This window comes from Palaemon carinicauda, chromosome 45 (assembly GCF_036898095.1).
Source record: "Palaemon carinicauda isolate YSFRI2023 chromosome 45, ASM3689809v2, whole genome shotgun sequence".
NCBI lineage: Eukaryota > Metazoa > Arthropoda > Malacostraca > Decapoda > Palaemonidae > Palaemon > Palaemon carinicauda.
Window position 1 is genome coordinate 21775178 of NC_090769.1, and position 12407 is coordinate 21787584.

Consider the following 12407-nt stretch of genomic DNA (forward strand, 5'->3'; position numbering starts at 1 on the left):
AAGCCCAAGGGCTCCAACAGAGAAAAGTAGCTTATCATTATTACTAGCCAAGCTACAACCCTAATTGTAAAAGCAGGATGCTATAAGCCCAATGGCTTCAACAAGGAAAAATAGCCCAGTTAGGAAGGGAAATAAGGAATGATTATACCATATGCGAAGTAAAGAACAATTAAATTAAACTATTTCAAGAACAGTAACAACATTTAAACATGTTTCATATATAAACTATAAAAAGATACTTAAGTCAGCCTGTTCAACATAACATGTCAATATCATTATTATTTTTCTTACCATTATTAATGTTATTGTCATTATTATTTATTTGTGAACGGAAGTTTAATGGGCGTCACATTATGATAGGTCAGTGGCGCTTCCGATGACTAATATTTGCCGGGAATCCCATAACTCACGTCTGTATCATGTGATTCCCAAACTCACCTCTATGATATCATGTCATATCATATCATATGTCATGTTACCCACTGTATTACTGTATTGGTGTGTCAGCCATACCTGCTGATTACTTTTAATGTTTTAAAGGCCGCTCATGAATGGCAGAGAAAAGGGAGAGGGACATTGCTCTAGCAGGACAATGCCCTAGAGACTGACCATACAATGATCAGTGCCCAAGTCCCCTTTCCACCAAAGCTTGGACCAGGGAGGGTCAGGCAATGGCTGCTGATGACTCAGCAGTAGACATATAAGTTTCTACAAACCTACTATCCTTATCTCACAAGGATGGTGAGGTTGCAGATACTACAAGAAACTATCGAGCCTGAGCGGGACTCGAACCCCAGGCCGGGACGTTTCCAATACGCCACCAATTTTTATTGAAGTGCTCCAGTTTTCCTTATTTTCTTATTTATTATCATCTCTGGTTTAACGTTATTTTATTTGAATTGTTCATTACTTCTCATATTGTTAATTTATTTCCTTATTTCCTTTCCTCACTGGGGTATTTACCCTGTTGGAGTCCTTGGGCTTATAGCATTTTGCTTTTCCAATTAGGGTTTTAGCTTAGATGGTGATAATAATAATAATAATAATAATAATAATAATAATAATAATAATAATAATAATAGCAATAATTACTACTACTACTACTACTACTACTACTAATAATAATAATAATAATAATAATAATAATAATAATAATTTCAATGGTGTCTTTGAGTTCTGTCTCAGAGTACAATACCTCTTAAGATGACACATCAAATTGCTTTGGTGGACTCCTAGAAATACTTGAAGGATATAGGATAAACATATCGTGGGTTTTGCAGCCAGGTGGGACTTTTCCGTATGGGTGCGACACTAGGAAAGCAGTCCTCTAAGTAAAGTAAATCAAGGCATTAGATTTGCCTTGTGTCAGTCCGTCCTTTCGATCTCTTTAATATATTATGAATATTTGGCAGTTTTTTTTTTTTTTTTTTTTTTTTTTGTCCTGAGATGAAACGTAACTAAGGAATTAATGTAAAATTGATTATTCTGTTCATGAGCATAGCAAGTGCAAAGTTAATGGTAGTGGAGCTCTATCAAATGAATTTCCAGTGAACAGTGGAGTACTGCAAGGGAATGTGTTGTCACCTATGTTGTTTATTCTCCTCGGAGGTTTTGTAATGTATAGAACAATTGGGGATGGAAGAAAAGGATTGGACTGGATTGAAAACTGTAGTTATTAATGTAAAAGATTTACTTTAGTAAGACAAGGTAGAAATTATACTGGACACATAGTAACAACAGAGGCGGGGTTTTAAAACACCTATACAGCTATACGGTTGGATTTGTTATTACAATTAGGGTTGCTAACCCAGGTTAAGACTGCATTTATGGTCCTAACCCCAAAATGTTGGGAAACACTGCCGTACAGTTAAAAAAAATCGTAATTTTAATCGGAATTTCTCCGTATAGATATACTGCTCAGCCGTATTTCAGTAAATACAAGTGACCATATTTTTTACCCTATTTTATCATTATCTTTTAAGGGTTGGTGACCGTAATATCACTCCTTTACGTCAATATATCCGTTTTTAATATCTGGCAACATTTATTCCAGGATATTTTACCTTTTTTTCACGGCTTTTTACCGTTTTTCTCACGGCAAATATTTAACAGTATTGTAAGGATAACTGTGGGAAAGGAGAAGAAGAAGAAGAAGAACAACAACAACAACAACAACAACAACAACAACAACAACAACAACAACAACAATAATGAAGCTGATTTTTTATCTTTTTCTGCTTTTCCAGATACGCTGATAAGAAGCTAAGGTACATTAGACATCGCAGCGAATTGCTGGATCAAGAAGAAGAGGTTTCTCGCCTGCACGCGCTCAAAACGAAACCACTTCTGCTTGTAAGTCTTTTTCCCCCGCTTGTGTTTGTATGTTTGTTTGTTTGTGAGGTGTGGTATGAACTGGTAAATAAGGTACTTAAAAGCTATTTTTTTTATGTTTATACTAGTGTACGCTAGCCGTCAAAAATGACGGCTAGCTATCTAAATAGATGTGCACGCACTTAAAACTATAACATCTTTTGCCTCTTGCGTTTGTTTGTTTGTGTGTGTGTGTGTGTGTGTGTGTGTGTGGTATGAACTGGTAAATAAAGAACTCAGAAGCTTCTATTTATGTTGATACTAGTGTACGCCACCTGTCAAAAATGACGGCTAAATATTAAAATATATATGCACGCACATATATATGTATATATATATATATGTATATATACATATATATATATATACATATATATATATATATATATATAGATAGATAGATAGATCTTGGCCTAATTATATATATATATATATATGTATATATATAGGTATGTATATATATGATATATATATATAGCCAGACACTTTGCTCTTCCGTATAACTCATTATTATTATTATCAATATTATTACTACTCCTACTACTACTACTACTACTACTACTACTACTACTACTACTACTACTACTACTACTAGCTTAGTTACAACCCCAGTGGGAAAAGCAATATGCCATAAGCCCAAGGGCTCAAACAGGGATAAGTAGCCCAGATATTTCATAAACTATAAAAAGACTTATGTCAGCCTGTTCAACATAAAAACATTCGCTGCAAGTTTGAACTTTTTGAATTTCTACCGATTCAACTACCCGATTCATAACTCTTTTCAAATTCACACAAACCTTACTTGAATATACGAATATCTTTTTGACATTAAGATCTGGTTTCGCCATATTTTAATAACGGATATATATTTCTGAGAAGCGTTCTCTGGGTAAAATTGTCCCGTGAGAAAAGTTTTATATATTTTAACGTCATATCTGATAAAAATGATCCGTTACTCACGCTATTGTTTTGTTTTTATGTTTTTATGAATGGAATAATTTTTTTGGCTTATTCGATCGAGATATGTGTTAAATGCAGTTCGAGATGTATGCTGATTGCGGTTTGAATTTTGATAAGGTGAAAGCAGTTATAAGCTTGATGCGATTTTTTTTATTTGTTCTTCTAATATTTATAGCTGTAAAAAGATTATTTTTATTAAAGTTGACGGTCATTTTAACAATAATTCTATTCATCTATCTTATAATTATCACAGGTTTTTCGTACATATTTCTTTTTTTTTCTTGCTGTAATATTTATAGCTTTAAAAAGATTATTTTCATAAAAGTTGACGGTAATTTTAACAATAATTCTATTCTTCTATCTTATAATTATCACAGATTCTTCTTACATATTTCCTTCTTTTTTCTTGCTGTAGTATTTATAGCTGTATAAATATTATTTTCATTAAAGTTGACGGTAATTTTAACAATAATTCTATTCTTCTATCTGGTAAGTATCACAGATTCTTCGTTCATATTTCCTTTTTTCTTTGTGTAGTATTTATAGCTGTAAAAATATTTTTATTAAAGTTGACGGTCATTTTAACTATAATTTTATTCATCTATCTTATAATTATTACAGATGCTTCGTACATATTTCCTTTTTTTTCTTGCTGCAGTATTTATAGCTGTAAAAAGATTATTTCTATTAAAAGTTGGCGGTCATTTTAACAATAATTCTATTCATCTATCTTATAATTATCACAGATTCTTCGTTCATATTTTTCCTTGCTGTAGTATTTATAGCTGTAAAAAGATTATTTTTTATTAAAGTTGACGGTTATTTTAACTATAATCTTATTCTTCCATCTATTAATTATCACAGATTGTCCGTACATGTTTCCTTATTTTTTCTTGCTGTAGTATTTATAGCTTTAAAAAGATTATTTTTATTAACGTAGACGGTCATTTTAACAATAATTCTATTCTTCTATCTTATAATTATCACAGATTCCTCGTACATATTTTTTCTCCTGCTGTAGTATTTATAGCTGTAAAAAAAATATTTTTTTTATTAAATTTGACGGTCATTTTAACTATAATTTTATTCATCTATCTTATAATTATCACAGATTGTCCGTACATATTTCTTTTTTTTTTCTTGCTGTAATATTTATAGCTTTAAAAATATTATTTTCATTAAAGTTGACGGTCATTTTAACTATAATTTTATTCATCTATCTAGTAAGTATCGCAAATTCTTCAGACATATTTCCTTTTTTCTCTTGCTGTAGTATTTATAGCTTTAAAAAGATTATTTCTATTAAAGTCGACGGTCATTTTAACTATAATTTTATTCTTCTATCTAGTAAGTATCACAGATTCCTCGTACATATTTTTTTTTCCTTGCTGTAGTATTTATAGCTTTAAAAAGATTATTTTAATAAAAGTTGATGATAATTTTAATAATAATTCTATTCTTCTATCTAGTAAGTATCGCAAATTCTTCTGACATATTTCCTCTACATAGATTGCTTTAATATATCTATGGCCTTTCGAGTTCCATGATAATCACCTTCATACACAACATCATTATTATTAATATTGAAACAATTGGTTTGATATTAAATATATATATATATATATAGTATATATATAAAATAAGACTCGATTAACAATTCCTTCCCAGTGTTTTAGAGTCTGCGAGGTCACTCTTGGGATTTCTCCTTTGCTAAGTCTTGCATATGCGCACTAAGGTCTGCGGCGCTGGGAACTCCCAGGCACTGCCTTAAGGCAAGAATTCCACTGGTCCTATGTTGCAGAATGTATCTTTTGACCTGGCTTTTAGTTTCTCTCTCTCTCTCTCTCTCTCTCTCTCTCTCTCTCTTAGTAATACTGTAAACGAATTAAGGAATAAGTTAGATAAGGTGATTAAAACTCGACAAATGTTTAAATAATTTTGATCTACCCAAGAGCAAATGGACTCTCTCTCTCTCTCTCTCTCTCTCTCTCTCAGTAACAGTATACGAATTCAGGAATAAGTTGGACAAGATCATAAAAACTCTACAAATGTTTAAATAATTTGATCCACCCAAGAGCAAATGGAGTCTCTCTCTCTCTCTCTCTCTCTCTCTCTCTCTCTCAATGAACTTTATCATTGGCTTATGTCGGTTTAATACAGAAATACACTGCGTTCATATACATAATCATCGTTAAAATTAAAACTTATACTCTCTCTCTCTCTCTCTCTCTCTCTCTCTCTCTCTCTCTCAATGAGCTTTATCATTGGCTTATGTCAGTTTAATACAGAAATACACTGCCTTCATATACATAATCATCGTTAAAATTAAAACGTCTCTCTCTCTCTCTCTCTCTCTCTCTCTCTCTCTCTCAGAATGAACATTATAATTCGGCCAGAAATACGCTGCCAACTTTATATAATAATTTAGATAATCTTAGTTAAATTCAAAACACTCTCTCTCTCTCTCTCTCTCTCTCTCTCTCTATATATATATATATATATATATGTATATATTTATATATTTATACATATATATACACACATATATATATATATATATATAGAAACATTGCCATCTTTATGTAATTAGTTAAAGTCAAAGTTTAAAAAGTATCTCTCTCTCTCTCTCTCTCTCTCTCTCTCTCTCTCTCTCCTAACAAGATGTCACCATGTACAAGTTCATTTTAATGTCAACAGATGACGTAACTCAATCTCACGATGACGTAATCAAGAGTTATTTTAAAAATACGAAATGAAGTCTGTCTCCAAATGACGTCATACTTTCTAGGAGTTCTGTCTCCCCCGGATGAATGGCGCTAGAGTCATTGATATTTGAAACACACTAGTAAGATTAGATAATCTATCATCCGGTTGTGGCGTCGGTACACCGTATGCGGACGGAGTACTGTTGGCGCCTATACGGCTTTTGTTTACTCTTCCGTTTTTGCTGTCCGGTCTCCCTGGCCCCAACGAAGGACCAGATAGTTCAAATTGCCTTAGTTGATTTTATATATATTATGTGCAGAAGTTACTGTATTTTTCTTTCACTTTTTTCTCTATATTTATCCTTTTTTTCTTTGTTGAGCCTGAGGGCTCCAACAATGAAAATAGTCCTGTGAGGGAAGGAGATATATATATATATATATATATATATGAATAAAATAAAGTTGATACTAATTCTTTTACAGTGTCAAATTCTGATAAAACAATCATGATAAGAATATGATTTGTAATTTCTTGTATAAATTTTATTTAACACCTGGTAACTTTTTTTTTCTTTTACTTTCAGCAAGAGAAGATAAATGAAGTTCGCGGTCGTGTTGCCTTGTTGAAGCTGGTCGTAGACGGTACCAAAGAAAATATTTCTATAGGTGAGTTGAGTTAGTTATTAGATCTAATGATTGAAGTGCAATTATCTTCTATATATTAATACGATAGCATGTGTGTTATTTAGTTTGTGTGTCGTGCTTTAAAGAAAACAGAAATAAGTTCATGGTATACTCTTACAAATTCATGCATTAAAGAAAACGGAAATAATTTCATGGTATACTCTTACAAATTCATGCTTTAAAAAAGACGGAAATAATTTCATGGTATGCTCTTACAAATTGACGCTTTAAACAAAACGGAAATAATTTCATGGTACACTCTTACAAATTCAAGCTTTAAAGAAAACGGAAATAATTTCATGGTATACTTTTACAAATTCACGCTTTAAAGAAAACGGAAATAATTTCATGGTATACTCTTACAAATTCACGCTTTAAAGAAAACGGAAATAATTTCATGATATACTCTTACAAATTCATGCTTTAAAGAAAACGGAAATCATTTCATGGTATACTCTTACAAATTCACGCTTTAAAGAAAACGGAAATAATTTCATGGTATACTCTTACAAATTCACATTAGACTTTGATTACTTAACCAAAGCACATCTTATATAGTTTTCCCAATTTGGTTTTTAGCACCTGATTTTTTTTTATATATTAGACAAATAAATTGAGTTCTATCAATTTCCATAACCTTCATTATAAAATTAATCTCGGGACATTTTATTCAAACATGTATAGGTTAGGAACAAGATTATTAGTATTGAAAATATCATTTCGTGTAATTTACACGGGTTCCACTAGTTATAATTAATGATAGATAAGGAATAATAACTATTATGTTTATAATAACTGATCATTATTTGGTTGGTCGTAAACTGAAGAGAGCTTTGAATTGGTAATGAAACAAGGTTATTTGACTGTTGATAAAATGGCTTTGAATCATAACAGTTGTAATTGATTGGAAGTATTTATTAAGTTTTTGACATAAAGAATTGTTTTGTAATACAGTTAAAAAAAAACGAATGAATATTGTACCAACCGTATGTCACACGATCGTATATACTGTAGTTCATTTTGTGTTTGTATCTTCGCTCTCCCCTCGCACTAAAAAGAACCTGAAAAAAACATGTCTGTGTTTCTCAAGGGTAACGGTGTTGATTTTGAACTCCGGATAGCAAGGTTGGTTGCATCGGGGATCTCTATTATAGAGGTCCCGAGTTCGGTCCCCGCCAGGGACGCGAATACTGTGAGACCTTCTACCGGGGGGTACTCCCACGTGGCACCTGGGGGGGAGGTTAGAGGGGACTAGTGATAGTCCCTGCTGGCTAATGGTTGCCCGAGGAGGACGATGTAAATCGTCTCTGTGGAGACCTAAAACCCGCAACTTTAACTTTAACTTTTAACATGAAATTTCCTGTTGCCCTGAGCTTTTGTATATAAAGGAGAGTGTTCTATAATAAACTCACTCAGTTGCTTTCACCCTGTCTTTGAGTCACAACCTTCTCTCGGCCCATCACAATATATAGCCTGAAATTACACTGAATACTTTATAAACGTGTATCATAGCTAGTTTCTCTAGAACATTAGACATGTGATAGAAATATTTCTAGAGGAAGAGTAGTGTTATGAAAACAAACATTTGCGAACTCGTGAAGGGAGGGAATAATCCGCGGTATGAAGCTAGAAAACCAGTTTAACCTATTAGAGATAGTGATTAGTTTGCGGGGTTTGACAGTGCTGGATATGCCTGATGATTATGTCACTAATTGCTTAACTATAGTCAATTTCTTTTAGCGATGCAGATTTGCACTGACTCGCAGCGGTGCCCTTTTAGTTCGGAAAAGTTTCCTGATCGCTGATTGGTTGGACGAGATAATTCTAACCAATCAGCGACCAGGAAACTTTTTCGAGCTAAAAGGGCACCGCTGCGAGTTGGTGCAAATCTGCCTCGATAAAAGAAATGGACTATAGTTTGTGGGGTTTGACAGTGCTGGATATGCCTGATTATTATGTCACTATTTGGTTTTCTATTTTGATTACTTTTACATAACACTTAGTCTTTAATTATTGATGCATTTGTAAGACTGTCATGCATTCATATTGTTAAATGCTAATAAATGGATGTTGAGTTAAGAATATCGTAATGCATTCATTTTGTTAAATAATAGATGGATGAGTTGAAAGTATCTTAATGCATTGATATTGTCGAATGATAGGTGGATGTTGAGTTAAAAATATCTTAACACATTAATATTTTTAAATAATTGATGGATTTTGAGTTAACAATATCTTAACACATTGATATTTTTAAATAATTGATGGATTTTGAGTTAACAATATCTTAACACATTGATATTGTTAAATAATTGATGGATTTTGAGTTAACAATATCTTAACACATTGATATTGTTAAATAATTGATGGATTTTGAGTTAACAATATCTTAACACATTGATATTGTTAAATAATCGATGGATTTTGAGTTAACAATATCTTAACCCATTGATATTGTTAAATAATGGATGGATCTTGAGTTAACAATATCTTAACGCATTGATATTGTTAAATAATGGATGGATGTTGAGTTAATATCTTAACGCATTGATATTGTTAAATAATGGATGGATCTTGAGTTAACAATATCTTAACGCATTGATATTGTTAAATAATGGATGGATCTTGAGTTAACATTATCGTAACGCATTGATATTGTTAAATAATGGATGGATCTTGAGTTAACATTATCGTAACGCATTTATATTGTTAAATAATAGAGGGATTTTGTGCTAGAAATATGTTAATCCATTGATATTGTTAAATAATAGATGTATTTTGAGTTAAAAATATCTTGACGCATTGATATTGTTAAATAATTGAAGGATATTGATTTAAAAATATCTTGATGCATTGATATTGTCAAGTATTAATAGATGGATGTTAAGTTAAAAATGTCTTAACGCATTGATAATGTTATGAAATAGATGGATGTTGAGTTAAAAATATTTTAACGCATTGATATTGTTAAGTATCAGTAGATGGATGTTGAGTTAGAAGTACCTTAACGCATTGATATTGTTAAATAATAGATGGATGCTTAGTTGAAAATATCTTTACTTTCAGTTAAGAAAAAATCTGCCGAGGTAGCTAGTAAGAATGAAGAGATTCGAGGACAGCTACCCGTATTTCACCGTAGGCTAGATAAAATGATAAAGATTGTGGAGCAGTTTGAGTGCAAGGTATGTTATTATACTTCATTTTATGAAAAGAATCCTTTAATGCAATTATTATTATTATTATTATTACTATTATTATTATTATTATTATTATTATTATTATTATTATTATCATCATCATTATAAAGGTCCACATTTTTTTTATTTATTTGATGTCGGCTTTCCCCAAAATTTGGGGAAGTCCCTTGGTATATGTATGATGTATTACTTGCTAAACTACAACCCTAGTTGGAAAAGCAGGATGCTGTAAGCCTAGGGGCCCCAATAGGGAAAATAGCCCTGTGAGGAAAGGAAACAAGGAAAAAAAATTGTTTAAGAACAGTAACAACATTAAAAAATTTCAATCTTTAGTATGGAATGCCTCCCAGTATTATCATTAAGTTTAGCTGCATATTTTATGATTTTCTGTTGTGCAAATTAAGTTTTGGTCCATTCCCAAAATGATTGCTTATCTCGAATGCTTTGATATTCAGTAAACTCTTATCCTTGGAAAGTGACAGACTGCGGTATATGCATTTTCGATCGTTAGGTCTGTATGAAAATGATTAATCTTTTAGACTTTTAAACCATATACAAATTCACAGACACGTATATGTATTTTCGATCATTAGGTCTGTATGAAAATTATTAATCTTTTAGACATTTAAACCGTATACAAATTCACAGACTGTGGTATATGCATTTTCGATCATTAGGTCTGTATGAAAATTATTTATCTTTTAGACTTTTAAACCATATACAAATTCACAGACATGTATATGTATTTTCGATCATTAGGTCTGTATGAAAATTATTAATCTTTTTGACATTTAAACCATATACAAATTCACAGACTGTGGTACATGCATTTTCGATCGTTAGGTGTGTATGAAAATGATTAATCTTTTAGACATTTAAACCATATACAAATTCACAGACTGTGGTACATGCATTTTCGATCGTTAGGTCTTTATGAAAATTATTAATCTTTTTGACATTTAAACCATATACAAATTCACAGACTGTGGTACATGCATTTCCGATCGTTAGGTCTGTATGAAAATTATTAATCTTTTAGATATTTAAACCATATACAAATTCACAGACTGCGGTACATGCTTTTTCGATCGTTAGGCTTGTATGAAAATTATTAATCTTTTTGACATTTAAACCATATACAAATTCACAGACTGCGGTACATGCTTTTTCGATCGTTAGGCTTGTATGAAAATTATTAATCTTTTTGAAATTTAAACCATATACAAATTCACAGACTGCGTTACATGCTTTTTCGATCGTTAGGCTTGTATGAAAATTATTAATCTTTTTGACATTTAAACCATATACAAATTCACAGACTGCGGTACATGCTTTTTCGATCGTTAGGCTTGTATGAAAATTATTAATCTTTTAGACATTTAAACCGTATACAAATTCACAGACTGGTATATGTATTTTCAATCATTAGGTCTGTATGAAAATGATTAATGTTTTTGACATTTAAACCATATACAAATTCACAGACTGCGGTACATGCATATTCAATTGTTAGGTCTGTATGAAAATACTTAATCTTTTTGACATTTAACCCATATACAAATTCACAGAATGTGGTATATGCATTTTCGATCGTTAGGTCTGTATGAAAATGATTTATCTTTTAGACTTTTAAACCATATACAAATTCACAGACTGCGGTATATGTATTTTCAATCGTTAGGTTTGTATGAAAATGATTAATCTCTTTGACATTTAAACCATATACAAAATCACAGACTGTGGTATATGCATTTTCAATCATTAAGTCTGTATGAAAATTATTAATCTTATACTTTTTTTAGTTACATGATTTGAATTTATGAGTGTTGCTTCATGTATACAGTATTTAATGTTTATCTGTTGCAGGTTAAAGACAAAAGAAACCAGTTAGCTATCTGTAATGCTCAACTTAAAGGAGTTATAAGGGGAAACATCCGGCAGTTAACGCGTTATATCTTCCCAATAACGGAAGTTAAACCTGCCAGAAGGTAATGTCCATTGTTTTATTTTTAAAGTTAGTGTTTCCTCTTGTTTTACTTCTGCGTGTTTTATTTTCTAATGATTTTAGGAGTTTCTATATATATTGTTAATAAGGTTGAACCCATTTTTACATAGTTAATCTTCTTTTGTTTGTTAATTTTTACTTAGAAATTAATTAAAAAGAGTTTGTTTCTTATTATCATTATCGTCATTGTCATTATCATCGTCATCGTCATCGTCATCGTCATCGTCATCGTCATCATCATCATCATCATCATTGTCATCATCATCATCATCATCATCATCATCATCATCATCATCATCATCATCAGTTAATTTTGTAGCAGAAGGTTTGGTTGCCTTAAAGACACTGCATTGTCAATTCACCTTATTTCTACAGTATATAATATCTCATATCATATGTGGTTACAGTAATCAGTTAATAATGAACTACTGTAGATTGTTATGAAGAATTTGCTCTCCCCGGAATTAAATGAGTTGCTCTTTGTCT

At 31.4% G+C, this 12407-nt stretch overlaps 1 protein-coding gene across 3 annotated transcripts in view; it reads left to right on the forward strand.

The window, feature by feature from the left end:
* Atg14 (autophagy related protein 14) overlaps positions 1–12407 on the forward strand; it is a 50441-nt gene that overhangs the window by 21995 nt on the left and 16039 nt on the right. For all 3 annotated transcript variants that reach the window (XM_068367628.1, XM_068367630.1, XM_068367629.1), the window contains exons 3-6: positions 2247–2352; positions 6620–6701; positions 9786–9901; positions 11783–11904. In XM_068367628.1, the coding sequence (XP_068223729.1) occupies positions 2247–2352; positions 6620–6701; positions 9786–9901; positions 11783–11904 (426 nt within the window). The remainder of the gene's footprint in view (positions 1–2246; positions 2353–6619; positions 6702–9785; positions 9902–11782; positions 11905–12407) is intronic.